The 19167-nt window shown below is 47.7% G+C and overlaps 1 protein-coding gene across 1 annotated transcript in view; it reads right to left on the reverse strand.

Annotated features, from left to right (window-relative positions):
- Positions 1-1644: 1644 nt before the first annotated feature.
- The window catches only part of CHMP4B (charged multivesicular body protein 4B), a 43051-nt gene continuing 25528 nt past the window's right edge, over positions 1645-19167 (reverse strand). Inside the window, exons 2-5 of the mRNA XM_032142377.2 lie at positions 7316-7493; positions 4899-5013; positions 3762-3888; positions 1645-2516 (exon numbers count right to left, since the gene is read on the reverse strand). Of these exons, the coding sequence (XP_031998268.1) occupies positions 2452-2516; positions 3762-3888; positions 4899-5013; positions 7316-7493 (485 nt within the window). The 3' untranslated portion in view covers positions 1645-2451. The remainder of the gene's footprint in view (positions 2517-3761; positions 3889-4898; positions 5014-7315; positions 7494-19167) is intronic.

The following is a 19167-nucleotide window of genomic DNA, read 5'->3' on the forward strand; positions in this document are numbered from 1 at the left end:
TGTCTCCATTGCTTATACCAGTGGGTTGAGGCTTCTGTTGCTTGTAGCCAAGGAATCCTCACTCAGTAACTTCTCTCTCTGGCCCCAACAACCTCCTGAGAACAGGAGAGGGGCTGGGTATTACTGAACACTGTACCCCACAGGCCCTGGCACAAGACCCACACTCAGTAGAAATAAGCAGCTATTGCTCAGAGGAGTCACAGGCCCTGCCCTGGACCTGGCTTCTGGGTTCACCAGAGCTGGAGGGTTGAAGTCTGCGAGTTCCTCTCACACAGACCTAGGGCAAGACGCCCTGTAACAGCTGATGAGAAGAGCTTAAGAAAGTCCACTGGGGTCCGGGCGCAGTGGCTCACGCCTGTAATCCCAGCACTTTGGGAGGCCGAGGTGGGCGGATCATGAGGTCAGGAGATCGAGACCATCCTAACATAGTGAAACCCTGTCTCTACTAAAAATACAAAAATCAGCCAGGCGTGGTGGCGGGCGCCTGTTGTCCCAGCTACTCGGGAGGCTGAGGCAGGAGAATGGCATGAACCCGGGAGGCAGAGCTTCCAGTGAGCCGAGATCACGCCACTGAACTCCAGCTTGGGTGACAGAGTGAGACTCCATCTCCAGAAAAAAAAAAGAAAGTCCACTGGGTCTCCCACACCAGTGATACCCAGAGGCCACACCAACTGCAGGCCGAGGGGGTGGAAGCTGGCAGCAAGCACTGCCACTAGATTTGTCTTGAGGTGAAAGAACTTCTGAGACTAGCCAGACCCAAACTCCACAAAAGTGAGGAATTTTTAAGCCACTGTCTTCAAGTCCCTCCCAGTTCTAAGTGTGGCAGGCCTGGGATGATGCAATGAGGGGTGAGGGACAGGGCATGAGCCGCTCCACACAGACAGGACCTCAGGACTGATCTGCTCCCGTCCCCTTGCTTTCCAGGTGAGAACAGGAGCCCCAGGAAGGGTAGGCAACTTGCCCCAGGGCGCCCGGTGAGCAATGATGGTGTCTCATTATGAACTCAGGTTGGTTTTACTTTAAAGGGTTTGGGAGTGAACACAGGGGGACAGGGGTGTCCTCTCAATACTGCAAATTTGCATGCAAAATTAAGGATAAACACGTAGAGATCTACCTTTCTGAAGAGGGTCCACAGCATGCATCACACTCTCGTGGGGATACAAGACCAAAGAAAAGGGGACAGAGTGGAAGGGTCTGGGCCAGAGTCATATGTTGAGTCTCAGCAGTCCTGAGGTGACCTCTGTGTCCTAGATTCTCAGTCACCGCCCTACACTTCCTCCCCTTGGGAAAGGCCATTTCTTCAATGTTCCCGATGAGCTTTGTCTGATGGGAGCACCATGGCTTCCAACGGTAAGGCTCCTGCTGGCACTGCCCATGGACACTGGCAGAGAAGAAACAGGGAAGACCCTAGAGTGCCCAAGAACCAACTCACCCTGAACTGTACCCAGAGAGTCCCCAGGCAAGATGAGGGCCAATCTAGAACTTGAATAGACTTCTAGTGAGACAAGCTCTGCTCTTTGGTTCAAACTGTTGACACATGTCATGGTTAAGTCTTCCATGTTTCCAGACTCCACTGTACACCTTGCTGGTCTGGAAAGGGTCAGCTCCCGAGGCAAATGATAGATTAAACACAACAGCAAAGTATGAAAATTAATCGAGATATTTAATAGACAGTGCAAACCATAATTTCATCTGAATATAAATGTATGCACATGTTTCCGATGAGTTATCTATCAGTTATCACAAACAGCAACAAGGACCTTATAGCTATGTTAGAAAACTGTATAGCTGGAACTTAATTCTAACAATCTCACTTGCTCTCAAGAGAACACCATCCATTTCAAATCAATGTCACAAACTCCAGAAGAACAGGGGAGCAAGGGGGTGAGGAGTGGGCCAGGGTGGTAAACACAGGGCCAATACACAGGTGATGGACAGAAACACAGCTCTGGAGGAAATCAAAATCAGATGCATTATTACAGCTAAGGGCAAGGAAAAGCCTATGGCTTTTGAAAAATGACTTTTCTGCCAGTACCATACAAGTACACAAAGAGATGTGCGGCAAGTCAACTGACTTACAAGGACAGAGGCTACATTTCAGGTCATTTCAACTGCAACCAGTCGACTCTTTCCATTGAGGATTCAGCAGTGGAGTCAGTGGAGTCCAGAAGCTCAATGTTGGATTTGCAAATACAGTTTATTTTACAGAAATTCAACATTATAAACAGCAGGCACTTCCCCCCCCCCCCGCCCCCCCCCTCCCCCCCCGTCCCCCCAGGTGCAGACCATGCTATGCAGAGAGTGAGCAGCAACGCGGCCCTACTGCTTTGGAGTGAGAGTCGAGAGTGATGGAACCTGCCTGCACCACATCCTGCCTGCCCCGCACACGCACACGCCTGCTCGCTGCGCAGGCCACCACAGTCTGTCTGGGCCCAGCCCGCGCTAGACCCGTTACATGGATCCAGCCCAGTTCTCCAATTCCTTCATGTCGTCATCCTCCTCTTCTTTCTTCTTGGCTGTGTGAAGACAGAAAAGGCTATTTAGGATGACTGGTGCGTTCAACATGTTCTGGCCAGAAACGAGGGCTGCCTGTGCTCCATGGTGTCTGTCAAACAGCCCTGCCCTGTGGCCAGCCTCCTCTCCAGGCTGTAGGCAGACTGCTGCTTGGTGCCTAAAAGCTGCAACATGCAACTCTGGAAAACCAAGTACAGTTTGGCAGCACCCACCTTCCGCCTCCAGCAGGCCCAGACAAAACAAGGATTCTATACAGAGGCCCTCAGGATTCCCACGAGGCTTCAGTCCCAGAGCCTGCAAGGTGGGAGGAGAGTGGGAAGAACCCCACAAGAGATCTCATCCTTGCCAACCCCCAACTCCACCTCAAGTGGCTTGACCCATGGCCACACAGCTCCAGGAGGCTTGCTGGATGGCCTCTGCCTACACAGGACTCCAGGCAGCTGACTTTACTTGAGGGGGCCATTTCCTCTTTATACACGGGAGAGGGAGGTGACCACAGCTGGTCATGCACTGCCCCCAGGGTTCTCTCTCATGCCACATCAAATTGCCTCGTTTTTTCTAGAAGTTCTGTGTGGATTACTTCTACCTGGGGGTGAAATATTGTGCAAGGGGATGGGGGAAGGGAAGAAATGAAGGGAGAAAATGAAGGTTTTATAGAATCAGGTCTCTAAAGGAGTCAAAGCTGTTTCCTTCCCCCAGAGGCTGTCTCTAGGGGCCGGGGCTTTTGCAGGTGTGCACAGCACAGGATGCTAGAGAAGGGGAAAGAGCTGTCCTGGACTCACACTCTCACACGTTCTCACAGTGCCTGGAACTTTCTCTTCTTTAGTGAAATAGGAAAAATCATTCTAGAAAAGAGGCTCTCAACTGGGGGTGATCCTCCCAACCCCTACCAAGGGACATTTGGCCATGTCTAAAGATATTTTTGGTTGACATAACTCAGGGCAGTTTCTACTGGCATCTAGCAGAGGCCAGGGATGGTGCTGAACATCCACAGTGCACCGGACAACTCTGCCCCCACCCTCCATCTCTCGGCCCAGAGAGGTATCTGGCCATGTCCATAGCGTCAAGAAACCCTGTTCCAGAGAGAAACCAGAAAAAGCCAGGTGACACGGCCTCTGTGGCCACTACAATGGATCCTGTCTGGTTCTCAATCTTGGGCAAGCTCAGGACACAAACCAAAGCCAACCGACCACAAGATCACCCGCCACATGACCTCATGGGTGTATCATGACTCTAGAAGCACTCACCGGGTTTTGATGGTAGGGCTATAGAGGGAACATTTGGTAGAGGGACTGTTTCAGGTCCACTGATTTCCAGCAAATTCTTGTCTAGTTCCTCCTGTTCTAGTTCTTCTAATTCCGCCATGAGCTCATCCTAGTAAAAGGAAACACAAAGTGAGTGCCCTCCCTGGGAATCCCAGCCCCCACGGTCATGCCTCCTACCTAATGCTCATGGAGACACACACCCCTCTGAGAAGGTCTGCGGGGAGGTGAACTCCAGGTTCCACACCCTGTGATTCAAATATCCTAAAGCAGCTTCTACTGGGGAACGTATCACTGCTGCACATCACTGATGTAGACCTCTGGTGTCCTGCACTAGACCGTGAGCATCTGGGAGAGGGGATCGTTTCTTTGCTTTCCTATTTCTTTGGCTCAGAGCTGGGCACACAAGTGAATGCTCAGAAATGTTTGCTGATTTGAAATGAACTTGACTCATCCATTAAACTCCAGTGTAAAAACATGAAAACCCTGGTGTTGAGAGCCAAAGGTAAGAGCTGCAGGCTGTTTTCTTGGTTATACAGCAGGGGTCAGAAGGCACAAAGAAAGGTCCAGCAGAAAGGACCTGAACTTCAGGAGACACAAATCTAGCACACAGTGAAGTACCTTCAACAGGGGCTGGTACCGTATTTTAAAAACCTAAGAGACTCAAGGTCCCAAATTGCTACAGCAGAAACTGGCAGGTGGCCGAGATCCAGACAGATACCCCAGGTCAGGGGTAAGTGCCCCCTCCTTGCTCTACCTTTCCCTCATGCTGGAGCTGTCTCAGGGCAAATCCTGTGAACTTCTCCAGGGCATAGTCATCTCTGCTGCCCAGCTCTGTGCCAGGGCCCACCCTGGAAAGGTGCAGGCTAGCTACTTGTTCAAATCAGTTAGTGACCTGAAGCCTGCTGAAGGGTCCTGATGAATGTTCCTTTACTCTACCTAAGCTTCTACCCCAAATAGGGAAAGTGTCCCTCAAAATGTAGAATTCAGGGAGGGTTAACACCATGCCCTGTCTCTGTCCAACTCCAAATGCTCCCTGCCTGAGAGCCTTCAAGAGCACATCAAGGGACAGCCTCAGGGTGTCATTTGTGAAGCTTATGGGATCTGTACAAAACTACTCACCTCGTCAAACTCTTCTCCAAACCCTACAGGTTTTGAAATTGCTGTTGAAATCTCCTCCGCAAGTTCTTGCTGGTCAGCAATGTCCTGCATTAACTCATCAACTTTATCGATGTCCCTTTAAATGCAATGGACAGGTATCATATCGATTGATTAGGCTGTGTAAAGAGGGCCTGCAAGGCAAGGCAGGAGCAGAAACTGGGCCCCACACAATCAGCTTCCCAGCCACACCCCCTGCAATGACTCCCTGTGAGGGGTTACTTGGCATTACTGCCTCCTCCCCTTTAAAATAGAGAATCATAGACTCAAGGGGACGGGAATGTCTTTAAGACACTACCCAGTCCAACACCCTATAGGTGGCACTATCAAGGTCCTACATGCAAATTAGTAAACGTATCAGATAAGACTGCAGGGCTTTAACTCCTGGGCCAATAGCTCTTTTTCAAGTCCAAGGGTAACTCTGTACAGGGGGAAGTAAAAGCACAAATCACAGAAGACAGCCATGCCGTCTAATGGGCCTTCCATCTACTCAGTCCACCTATGGATCCTCTAGGACCCCAAAGGAAAGGCAAATTCTGCAAATATGCAGAATTTTCTTCTACACACTGACAATCACATAAACCTATATTTACTCAAGCCAATATATACACATATACGTCAACATTTGCACAGTATTTAATGAGCTGCACTCTGCTAGGTTTCTAGGAGAACACAGAAATGAGGCATATATGGTTCTCATTCAAGCAGCTTGGTCCAATGAACATCCACCCTCAGACAAAACCTCATTTATTTGAAAGCTACTTCTCCTGCAACTTCACATTTCTAAAGCAAGATCAGCAAGCTTTTTCTGCAAAGGGCCAGATAGTAAATACTTTAGAATTTATGGCCAGACAGTCTCTGTTGCAAATACTTAACCCTGCTGCGTAGCACAAAAGCTGCCACAGACAATAAGTAAATTAAGGGGCATGAGTGTATTTCAATAAAACTTTTAAGGCCAGGCAGTGACTCACACCTGTAATCCCAAAACTTTGAGAGGCCCAGGAGGGAGGTTCACTTGAGGCCAGGAGTTCGAGACCAGTCTGGGCAACACAGTGAGACCCCATCCCTACAAAAAATTTTAAAAATTAGCCAGGCATGATGTCACACACCTGTAGTCCTAGCTAGTCAGGAAGCTGAAGTGGGAGGATGGCTTGAGCCCAGGATTTTGAGGGTGCAGTGAGCTAGGATTGGGCCACAGCATTCCAGCCCAGGTGACAGACACAGCAAGACCTTGTCTCAAATAATAATAAAACTTTATTTACAAAAATAGATGGCAAGCCCAGAGGGTGCATTTTCCCACCCATTGGACAGCACAGCCGAGTACCCAAAAGGAAGCAAAAAAGGCTCCTAGCACCCCCAAATATATGCTGCCAAATCTAAGCACTACAACAAATGCGGATTTTCTAACTTTTTTTTTTTTTTTATTGAGATGGAGTCTCATTCCGTCGCCCAGGCTGGAGTGCAGTGGCGCAATTTTGGCTCACTGCAACTTCCGCTTCCTGGGTTCAAACGATTCTCCTGCCTCAGCCTCCAGTAGCTGGGATTACAGGTGCATGCCATGACACCCAGCTAATTTTTGTATTTTTAGTAGAGATGGGGTTTCAACTATGTTGGCCAGGCTGGTCTCGAACTCCTGACCTCAGGTGATCTGCCTGCCTCAGCCTCCCAAAGTGCTGGAATTACAGGCATGAGCCACCTCGCCCAGCCCAAATGCAGATTGTATTCATGAGAGAGACCTTCATTTGGAGCCTCCTTACCTTGGCCTTTAGTTACAACTGTAACAAGCGTGGTTATCTAGTTTCTTAGGCCACGGCCATGAGAGGTAGCCATGTAGGGGAAGAAGGACTGCTGAGGGCAAGATCATTGTCAATATGACAGCTACAGCCGGAGAGCAAGGGAGGAGGCAGAAAACGCCATCAAAAGCAGACATAGGAACAGACAGATCCAAAGCTCTTGGAAGAACCACACATTTCAGGGCCCCTGACAGCATCAGGGAAAAATCATGGGCACCGATTGTAATCTCAGTTCTAGCCAAGCTCCCATGTCACACAGGGCAAATCAGCTTCCCTCTCTGGGACACAGCTTCCCCACCTTCACATTCACAGGTCTGGACAAAAGGACCTTCTAAAGGCCTTTCCAGCTTGAAACTATGCTCATCACAATAACCCTGAATTACTCAGAAAGTATTTTTGCATCCCATGAGATCTACTTCCAAAGGCACATCATCCATTTTCGGAGTTCCAAAAAAGAATGAGAATTAAAACAAACTCAGGTGCTCGAATAGGTAAGTCAAGGGATCCGTCTGCCCAAAGCCATGGCCTGGGTACGAGGCATTCTGGCACTAGCACTGAACTGTGGCGCAGGGGCGGGTGGACACGTACATGTTGTCATGGGCCGCCTTCATGGCCTTGGCGGCATAGCCCATGTTCTTGAGCACCTCGGTGTTGGTGTTGGCATTCTCCAGGGCCTCCCGCTGGAACTCAATGGTTGATAATGTGCCGTCGATCTGCGCCAGCTGCTTCTCATACCTCTTCTTACGCTTCAGTGCCTGGAGGGCCGCTACGTGAGGGGGAAAACAGGGTTTCAGAGAGTCCCGGCACAGGGTGAGGTTCTAGCGTCACTGAGTCTTTTCCCCAACTCTACTGGAAGCACCTCTGTTGTTGCTTCCACTATAGCAGAGGGTTCATAAATTCTACACAAAGAGCACATTCAATTTTCTACAAAAACATAAAATTCACATACCTCAAAACACGGCCAGTAAACAAGCACACAAGCCAAAGTTCAATCCTCAGGTAACCACGCACACACACAAATCAAAGCATGGACAGCCACCCGAGGAAGAAGATGCTCTGGGGTCAAACTCCCTTAGGGTCAAAGCCCAGCTCACAGACCCAGGTGAGCTACTTGGCTTCCCAGATGGGGTCAGTGTGAGCAGCAAATGACATACTGTATGTAAACACCTGGCACATTCATCAGTGTGTATGCCCCTCAAAAAAAGCAGCTCTCATTATTATAAAGCAACTTTAAAGTACTATTTTATGCCAACTAAATTACAGAAATCATAAAGATAATGACTATACCAAATACTAGATCAGTTTGGGTTAAAAATGCTATTTCACTCATAGCCAACAACTCTGTAAATTGTTACAATGCTTCCGAAAAGTAACATGGCAACACACAGCAACAACCATCATGATGTTCTTACCCTCTGACCCAGTAATTTCCTTCTGGAAATGTATTCAAAAGCAAGAAGCCCCATGCCTGAAGATGGCTACTACAGCATCCTCCATCATCGAAAACAAGACTAAACTAAAGAGCCAGACAGAACTCCTTGCCATGGCCAAACCTAGAGTCTGGCCATTTGGTTGGGTCAGTGGCATCATCTACCTTGGCCTCCTAGCACGCTGAGACCGTGGAGATCATCTCATGTTAAGGTCCAGTCAAGGCAAGCAATTTGACCAAGGTGAATCTGTGGCAGAACTGGGACCAAAACCACATCTCCCAACTTGAAACCCAGATTTCCTTCCCCTCACGGTCTCAGTTCCACTCTTCACACTGAAAAATATCTTTAGCACACATCTTAGATGATGTTGGGGCACAGGACATACCACCCCAAAATATGACTGTAGGAGACCAGAATATACCACCCCCAAAATATACTTCTTTGGCATATTTTGAGCTGGTTATTCTAAGAAACTAGAGTAGCTCGAAAAGCTGTCCTTTTGTTTAAAAAAAAAAAACAGTACATCTAAGAAGAAAATCTACATTACTAAAAGTATCTGTGCCAGGAAGAGGGCTGCTCCAGACAACTTTTATTACCTAAGAGACCTTTTATCTGCATAACAACACATCCTTTATTCACCATACAGTAATTCTTCCCCTCACCCTCCCGTAAGTTGTGTCCCGCACAACAACCCACAAGCCCCTATTCTTTTCTGTAGCTCAGGATGCTATATAAGCTTCAAGCATCTGACTCTTCTTCAAATCTCATATTCTGTGGGATTTCCACATGTACATATGTAACTAAATATGGTTTTTCTCTTGTTAATCTGTCTTATATCAATTTAGTTTGTAGCCCAGCCAAAGAAACTAGAAGGGAAGCTATTTTTTGCTCCCCTGCAATGGGCATCAAAAGCTAGGAAGGAGGCTTAGCACAGACTCTGTCAGAAGAAATGGCTGAGCTGGACTGGGCTGGGTCAGGAGCACTAGCCTCACACACACATACACTCAGCACACACACTCCCCCATGTCCTGGAGTTCTGGACCACGGCCATCTCCTGCAGACTGGAGGTCAAAACCCCCTCCCCCATGAGACTGTGGTTTCTCCATATGTCACATGAATAGGTCCCATGCTCCTTCTACTCACACCCCCTGTTGGCCTGGGATTCCATCCGAAGGACCATTTGCCAAGGGAAAACGGTTTGGCCTGCGTATAGCACACAGTTCCTCCAAAAGCAGTGAAAAATTCTCCCAGCCAGTCTTTACAACAAATGCTGACCAAAATACATACATATACACATAAAGAGAACTCGTAAAACATCTGAACAACAATGATATGTGCCTCATTAAAATCTGAAAAGCCACTGAATCCGTAATCTCCCTTGATTCTGATGTAGGCCGGAATGGCCCAAGACTTCAAGAAACCCATCCTGCAGTCACACCAGGGGATCCTCAAGACCTTCACTCTCACCTTCTGTTAGCATTAAGTCATGCTCACTTCATAAGGGCCTCAAAATAGCGACCCTTTAAGGTTAGATGGTAAGGTTAGTTGATGAGGAAACTGAGCTTCAGAGATGTCCTGTGACTCAGCCCAGGTAACTGGCAGAGAGGGGACTTAAACCAGGTATGGAACCCCAAAGTCCCTGCCCTGCCATTATGTTATGCCCCCCACTTAATGAAAAAGGTAGGATACTGCCCTGGAGGGATCATCCAGTCCTGCAGTAAGTGACATGGGGACTGTGGGAACACAGAAGAGGGAATGCAAACCCAACTATTCCTTTGCTGAAAAATCCTCAGTAGCTCCGTTTGTCATATGGTTTAATATGGCCTGCCAGGTCCCGCAGAGGCAAGGCGTTAGAATTCTCTCTGCAAGCCCAAGACCTGGGAGCCCTAGCACAAGGTCTACAGAACCGCCTTTGCCATCAGTAATGTCAGAGGGAAGAGGTCCTGGGAGAGTCCTGTAAGTGCCCCAGGGCGTGGGGCTGCTGGCCTGCTTCCTGTGACTTCCTTGGTGCTGTGTTCCTTTTCCACAAAAGCCATACCCTAGACATACTCTAATCACCAAGTGATTGTGAATCCTTCCAAGATCAAGTGCCAATGTCCCACAGGTGCCCCTTTCCCAACTCCCCTCCAGCCAGCTCCATCACCCACAGCCCAGCCCATCATTAAGATTCACCAAGGCCTTCCAGACCAGGCACGCTGGCTCACGCCTATAATCCCACCACTTTGGGAGGCCGAGGTGGGTGGATCACCAGAGGTCAGGAGTTCAAGACCAGCCTGGCCACCATGGTGAAACCCCATCTCTACTAAAAATACAAAAATTAGCCAGACATGCTGGCATGCACCTGTAGTCCCAGCTACTCGGGAGGCTGAGGCAGGAGAATTGCTTGAACGCAGGAGGCGGAGGCTGCAGTGAGCCAAGACCATGCCACTGAACTCTAGCCTGGGTAACAGAGCAAGACTCCATCACGGGGGCGAGAAAAAAAAAAGATTCACCAAGGCCTTCCAAGAGCCTGCTGCATGATGGTGAAGAAGCAGCGGCAGTCCCATCCACCTCCCATTTCATTTAATCATCCAGAGATCCCAAATGAACAAGGAGACTGGGGATCAGAAAGGTGACGCAGCTCACCCAAGTCATCCTTCTGCCAAGTGAGGAGGGGAGTAGTCTGTGTAACTCCCAGCTCTATGCTCTTCCTCACGGGCTCAGAATGACAGCAAGTGACTCTGAGACCGTTCATAAGAGCAAACACTTGGCCGGGCGCGGTGGCTCACGCCTGTAGTCCCAGCACTTTGGGGGGCTGAGGCAGGTGGATCACGAGGTCAGGAAATCGAGACCATCCTGGCTAACACGGTGAAACCCCATCTCTACTAAAAATACAAAAAAATTAGCTGGGTGTGGTGGCAGGTGCCTGTGGTCCAAGCCACTTGGGAGGCTGAGGCAGGAGAATGGCGTGAACCCGGGAGGCAGAGCTTGTAGAGAACCGAGATCACGACACTGCACTCCAGCCTGGGTGACAGAGCGAGACTCCGTCTCAAAAAAAAAAAAAAAAGAGCAAACACTCTTTGACAGAGCTGCCTTGCTTTTCAGTGTCCTGAGTGTAGCAGGAGCTTGGTAAAATGCTTATGAAACTGATTTTATAGTCAGCTACATTCTTATATTTAAAACCAAAGTTATTTCCCTGTTAACATCATAGATTTAGAACTGCTTTTTTCCAATACATTTTCCATTGGCAGTGACTCCTTGTATGCCAATCCTAATTTCCTCTGACCTCCACCTCCCACTTCTAAAATCCCCCAAATAAATGATCTGGAAGCAATACCCAAATATACCAGGGAGGAAACCAAGAGCCCATCCCCACCCCGAATGAAATAATGCTGATATTATTTATCTTTGCAGATCAGCAATCCAGCACAATGACTGATACACAGAGTAAGTGCTTAGTATCTACTAAATTGAACCTCCAATTTCATTTGTCTTACAAGGTTTTCATGTATTCTATCCAGGGTTCTTCACGGGGGTTCCACCCATATTTTATCTCCCATGCACCTCTGACCCAGAGAATTGATGTCTTACTGAAACACAGGCTACAACAATCATTTGGCAGCATCCTTCCACTGCATTCCTCCTGGCCCATAAAACAGGGACTTCCTGCAAGCACCTGGCTGTAAGGTGTGCTCTCTCATACTGGGGACAGGACCTGAGCAAACAGTATGAGGGACAGTCCCGGGGTATCCCCCCAGGACTCCCCTTCCTGCCTGCAGTGTTCACACAGCCTCTTCCCCTCTACAGAGTGAACTGTCCAGGATGTTGATTTTTCTTATCTAGATCCACCTGCTGTCTGTGTTTCTCAACTAGTTGAGAACTCCAAAGAGAAAGGCTACATGATTAATTTTCCCCCACAGAAACACCTAAACATGCTTCATGAGTAAAGTCACCTTGAAAATAAACATGGGGTCAGCATCTGGGCTGCAGAAACAGATGCAGACAAATATTCACAGCACTTGAACCATCTCCTATGTCTTACAAATGCGTGGCTCCGGTGGTGAGGTGTAACAGGGCAAACTAAAGGCTCAGAGGTATTAAAGTGCTTCCACAAGTAAAACACCATTCTTCTTGAATACTATTATGCTTAGTAAAACTTCCTCCATGCCAACCTTATTTCTGACCACAGAAATTTGCTATCTGTAACCAACCCAATGTTTTCATAAATATTAAATATATACTGGTTCTTAATGTTTTGCCTTAACTTCTCCAGATTCCTGATGGTTAGATTAAAAAACAAGTACCCAGTTAAAGAGAAGCTGTTCATCTAAATCAAATATTCAAAAAAGAGATGTCTAAAGAAATCCATTTTCTGCCAGAGAACCCCCAGCGTCATTTATAAACACAATAGCTTTAACAATTGAAATCTAACCCAGGCCAATAGAAGTTTAAGAGGTTGCTTTTAGATGGGAAAAAACAGTCCTTGGAATCTCCATATTTAATTATGCCTTTGCCAGTTCCAAGAGAGTAATTACAGCAGCAATTACAGAATCTAATAACCAGCTTTATTGGCTGTGAAAGCTGAAGCAAAAACAACTCCAACCATGTTGAAATAAACATTGGTCTCCAGACAGTTGCTTCATTAGCCCCTCCAAACAGCTATTTAGAGGAAAGATACAGAACAGATACCCTAAGAAGCAGAGACCAGTCAAAAAGACGTTCACCCAGGATGGAAACCCTTTCTGTGAGTCAACAGTTAGTGATTACAGAAACCATTTTTAGAGAACACATCAGTTCGATACAACTAGACAGCACATTCTTTCTCCTAGTCAAACATGACTTCTCTGAAAAGTCTGCCTGTCCCAGATCTGGGGGCATTCAGTATAGGGGCAAATAGCCCAGGGCATCTCAATAGATGCCAAGAAGTCATAACTATACACTCATTACTAGTATAGAGAAATTCAGGCATGGAGGGAAGAAGGGCCCAATAATATGCTCTCACTAAATGAATGGCAGTGTCTACAGTCCTTTTGAAGACCCCAGAGTCTACATTTGAAGTCATCTAACAGAAGGTACAGGGCTGGGAGGGAAGAGGGCTGCTGCTTTCCCACTCTCAGCGTGAATGACAAAGCAAATGAACACACTCCTGAGGACACTTACACACAAATGTAACACCAGGACTCCAGCCTAAGTGAGTGTTCTGAAGAACCCTCAGCAGCCTGGTCCCAGTAGGGCTACTGGCAGGCAGGGAGCCGAGCAAGGCTGAGGGAGTCCCACTTTGCCTGCCTCCAGCAATCACTCAGATAGCTCCTCCCGGATCATTCTGCCAGTGAATAAACTCAGATATTCAGGGTGCCCTTAGCCAGAAGAACTATGCCTGGCCCTCAAGCCACTGGTTGCTCTGCTGGATGGAGGAAGTGATGGGGGTGTCACCTGCCCTGTGTGTATGGGCAAGAAAAGACCCAAAGTCAAGTCTACGGCCATACCACTCTGAACATGCCCAATCTTGTCTGATCTCGGATGACCCAAAGTCAAAACAACACAGTTAACCACCAATGTCAAAGAAACCCATTCTCCTGTAAAGATGGTTATCAGTGACCTTCCTTGCACCACATGGCATTAGATATCCCACCAAACTTTGACTAAATAAGAGTTACGATCGGCCGGGCACAGTGGCTCACACCTGTAATCCCAGCACTTTGGGAGGCCAAGGCGGGTGGATCACGAGGTCAGGAGATCGAGACCACGGTGAAACCCCGTCTCTACTAAAAAAATACAAAAAATTAGCCGGGCGCGGTGGCGGGCGCCTGTAATCCCAGCTACTCCGGAGGCTGAGGCAGGAGAATGGCGTGAACCCGGGAGGCAGAGCTTGCAGTGAGCCAAGATCGCGCCACTGCACTCCAGCCTGGGCGACAGAGCGAGACTCTGTCTCAAAAAAAAAAAAAAAAGAGTTACGATCATGGCATCAAGAATACAGGGAGCTTGAGGAGCTCTTGGAGATAATGAAAACCAACCCCTCATTAGATACTGAGAAAAATGACGTCCAAAACAGGTGGCACAGCTTGCCAGGACCACAGCTCACTGCAGTGCACAGTGAGACAGAGAAAGAAACAGGACTACAACCCAGGTCTCTAGCCCAGGACTCTTTCCACCACCTCAAGTCTGTTGTCTCCAAATTTAGTTGCTACAAATAAATCAGCAGTTCCCCGTGCCATAAGGAAAACAGTCTGCCTAATGTTCTTTCATCCGGTTTCCAAACCCTGCCCTTGATAAACTCCATTTTAAAGCTCATGCTGACACATGAAAGAACCAAAAAGCTACCTGGTTTGCTCTCCTAAGTCCCCAGATAGAAGGGGGAAAAAAAGAATGGGAAAGAGGTGCTAATCGGGCTGGTTCAAGAGTACCTTTCCCTAATGAGTGCTGTTGATACACCTGCAGTTTCAGAAGGCAGGGCAGGGCTAGGCTCTCATTTCTCTACCCTGTGTGAGGGTGCCTGGGACAGCATGGGCAAACAGAAAGTTATCAGAAACCAAAATGCACAAAATGCACTTTGGAAGCCCAGACAGAGGCTGTTTTGTGTCCACTGTTGCTCTGAGTGTCACCAGCTCACCTGCAGGACAAGGGCCTCATCCTGCAAAAGCCTTGGAACGCTGTCCCTGACATTGCTGTATTTATTCCCACACAGCTGGAGAGTTCAGGCTAGAGGTGCAGACAGCTTTTTCCAGAGCAGCCTCCTTCTCTGTGATGTATCTCCCTGTTCCTCTAATTTGCTCTCCGTGGCCTGGAGCTAATGCACTCCATTTAGAGATGGTAAAATAAGTACTTGTGTATGACCAGGAAATCGGAGTCTGAAACCCTGCTGACTTCATCAGCAAACACATAGGGAGTACAGTACTCACTGCAAGGAAAAATTCTAGACAGAAAGAAAGAAGCCCCTTATCTGTTTGAAAGGGACAAAGATGAAAGAAATAAGCCCCACAACTAACAACCTAACATCATATCAAATGCTCCAAATCATTTAAACAATACAAACAAAGTGTGTTCCGTAAAAGGCATGATAAAACACACTCTGCAGTCAAACAAGCTTAGGAAATGCTGGGTCACATCAAGTTACAACGGTCATTTAGGGAGTCCAGTTGTCTAGCTTCGAGTTTCACCTCCACCATCAAGTAGATTACTTAATCTCACTAATAAACCTCATGATAACAACACGCACCTCACAGGGTTATTGTGAGGATTAAAATAAAGCATGCATGTAAAGCACCTGGCACAGGGCATGACATGTAAATGTTGGTCACTGGTATTATTTACTGCAGGACCTCCCAGATCCTATTTTGATAGGAAGAAAACACCGACACCTAACTGGCTCACCAAAAAAAGAAAGAGAAAGAAAAGACAAGAAAAACCAACAAGACACACACCGACATCTGTGAAACACAGCTTGGGAGAAACCAATTTAAAACCACCTGATCATTTGGCCAACGCCAGCTTCATCAACCCCTGCCCTTGGCTGATGCCGGCCAGCACTGGGCACAAAGAAAAGAATACGAAGCTTGGTACCAGTAGACCAGGCCAGAATCCCAGCCCTGAAGGTGGGTGTCAGGTAAGTTATTTCACATCTCTGAACATGTTCGCCAGATGCAAGATGGGGGTGAAACCACTACCCTAAGGACAGACGAGAAAGATAATCACTATGCAAACACTTGATGAATGTGAGCATTCTCTCCGTCTTGACTGTTTCCCCCCGCCGCCTCTCTTTCCTTGCCTGTGTCCAACATTGTCTCTGGGGATCTCTGCATCTTCCTGTCCCTGTCCCCTCTTTTTTTTTTTTTTTGAGATGGAGTCTCACACTGTCACCCAGGCTAGAGTGCAGTGGCGCAATCTCGCTCACTGCAACCTCCGCCTCCCGGGTTCAAGTAATTCTGCCTCAGCCTCCCAAGAAGCTGGGCTTACAGGCGCCCGCCACCACGCAGTGGTGTCCTGTCCCCTTTCCTAGCCCAGTATGTCTAAGAAAGAGTATACAGTTATGGCATAGTGGAGAAAAAGTTAATATATAACAGCAGCTAACATTTATGAGAAGCTTCCTGGGTGCCATGATTGGTGCTTTCAGGGCAATGAAAAATTGATACTTTCCATGCTCACTAGTTCTTCCCAACAACCTATCTATGAGGTAGGTACTGTTACTGTCCCACTTGAAAGGTCAGGGTATTGAGGCTCAAAGAGTTTATCACCTGCCCAAGTCATACAGTTAGGCAGTGGCAGGCCTGGGATCAAAGCCAAGCTGCCTATCTGCAAAGGGCATGTTCTTTCTTTGCAGAAGAGCGTCTACCCTGCACCAAGCAGGCAGCTGGGCCTGCTTCTGCCTGAGCCTGGGGATCTGAAAGCCCTGAAGGCCTTCCCCTCCCCATGGACCCCACAAGCTAGCAGCAGTCTGGCACCAATGGCATCCAGTGGGCTGCCTGTTCTGCCCACAAACTGTCCACTAGCGACAGTCCAGACGGTATGCAGTAAAAACCTCTACCTGGAAAAAAATTACTTTTCTAGTAGATTTTAAATTGGTTAAAAGCACACGGGATAAAAATCCAACCATTATTATCATCCTCTCTACACTTAAGTCGATGACTCTACATAGCTGGAAAGTTTGCTGTGAGCTTTTTTTCTGTTTTAAAGAAAAAATGTCTTCTTCCCTCATGTCTACCCTAAACCATAAGCTCCTCCAGGATGGAACCTCCATCTTTGTGCCCCTAACAGCACTGAGACAAGGAGAAGGGAGGGGCACTCCATAACACCCAACTTGACCCTGCCATTTCCTCACTTGTCGGTGTCCCCTGTCCTCTCACCCTGTAATGGCTTCCAGATCTTTTCCCAGGTCCTAAGAGAGCCTTTCCTCCACATTCTGGAGGGCCCAGGGACCAAAGCTACAAGAACCTCTGTCACTTGCCCACTTTTTTCCTGTGTCAACCCACACTGGAATTGCTAGAACCCTAAAACCAAAAGGTCAGGGGCTTATTATTAGGGACAATGAGCCTAGGACCTCCCCTGTGACTATACCTGGAGGGAAGTAGCAAAGACCCAAAGTAAGCAGCAGATTATTCTAGACTGGGTCAGCAGGAGTGGCCCAGGGCATAAGGAAGGAGAGAAATGGCCACAGGAGTCAGGGTCACCAAAGGGAACAGTGCAAGGCCTATCTGGGCTGCCTCCTCCTGCTCCCCAAAGGGCAGCTGATCAGGAAGAGAAGGGATTTCACTTCCTAGACCCAGCAGGCAGCCCTGGAGTAGCTCTTGGTGATCAAGATAACTCAGGGCCAGGAGGGGGAAACCAGGATACTGGGAAGGAAAGTGACCTTCCCCTGGTTAGTCATTCAGCCTGTGCCCTGGAATCCAAGGCCAAAGTTCTTTCCTATACACCAGCCAGGCTGCATAATTTCATGTAAACAGTGATCAGAGGCTAAAACTGAGCGCCCATGCAGCCCACAGATATGTCGTCATTTGTCCCATGTCTTAAGTCTTGTCTTAATATGTAAATTTGAATATTACATATTTCACATAAAAATCCAGATTTTTGGCTTCCTTTTGTAAAGATGGAGTATCTGGCAACACTGAGCCCACACTGCCACCTAGCAACGATCTACTAGAGCAGAGCAGCAGCCACCCCTTTCGGAAGGGGCACATACTTTCCAGTCCGTCTCAGAGCCCACTACTGCCCACCAACTTCTGCCTGGACACATTACTCATTTACATGTCCTGACCAGTCCCTGTAACACCTGACACTAATCTTACATCCAGAGGAAACTGCTAGGAGTTATCTGGTATAATCCCTTGCTTTCAGGCAGTTAAGGCTGTGTTCAAGTTAAAGATAGGCAACTGATGTCATAAAGGTTCAACAACCTGCTCAAAGTAACAAAGTTAAAGGTACTTGACAAGGAGGAATCCAAGCCAGGTGCGCCGAACAGGAGACTTGTATCTAGACACAACCTGCAACATGGGTCCTGTGATCCCGAATCTGGATTCTAGTTCCAACTCTGCCATGACTAAAGTATGTCACTGAGCAAGTCCCCTCATTTCCTAGGGCCTCAGACTCCTCATCAAGGACACAAGAAGGGCGGATTAGGTGCTCTCTCTAGGTCTTCCTCGAGCTCTAACAATAGGTGAACCCATATAGTTCTGAGATTTCCAATAACAGCATTGAAACAAACACAAAAGGCTCTTTCTGGTTGATCTTGTGTGATCCAGAAAATGTAATTAACATCCATATGCTCCATTTCCTGACTGCTTCACATAATCAAGTTTTTCCTGCCCAATAAAATAAGCAGTCTTTCTTATTTTAACTGGCTTCACAAACTGAGTTAGAAAGATCAGAAACTCCCTTTAGCCTCTGAAGTAGCACTCAGATCCAATGTAAGCCACAAATGTCACTCAGGAAGTAAAGGTAACTACAGTTAGAATATGAACACAGACACCTTCACCCTCCGTCTCCTTACAAGTTCTGGCACTGCCTCCCTCCTCTCTCTGAAATTCCTCTCTCCTGTCAGCCTTGAGGGATCCCCTAACCTGGTTCCCTTGCCCCAGAGGCCACTCCTTCTTGGTTGAAGCTCAAATCTTAAAAATCTTGATCCTGGGTTCTTTCTTTTTTTTTGTTTTTGTGAGACAGGGTCTTGCTCTATTGCCCAGGCTGGAGTGCAGTGGCACAATCTCGGTGCACTGCAACCTCCAACTCCCAGGCTCAAATGATCCTCCCATCTCAGCCTCCCAAATAGCTGTAGCCCAGGCTGGTCTCCAACTCCTGAGCTCGAGCAATCCAATCCACCTTGGCCTCCTAAAGTGCTGGGATAACAGGAGTGAGCCACCACACCCGGCCAGTTCTTCCTTTCTCACATGAACTAACACCTGAGTGTTAGTAGTTCTGAGTGTCATATTTTATTATTATATTTAATCCTGACAATAAGGAATTCGTCTTACTAGCCAATTTTACAGTTGAAGAGGTTTGAGGCCTGGAGAGATTATCTCAAAGCTTGTGAATAACCAACCAGCA

The sequence above is a fragment of the Hylobates moloch genome, unplaced genomic scaffold (genome assembly GCF_009828535.3).
Source record: "Hylobates moloch isolate HMO894 unplaced genomic scaffold, HMol_V3 SCAFFOLD_21, whole genome shotgun sequence".
Taxonomy (NCBI): Eukaryota; Metazoa; Chordata; class Mammalia; order Primates; family Hylobatidae; genus Hylobates; species Hylobates moloch.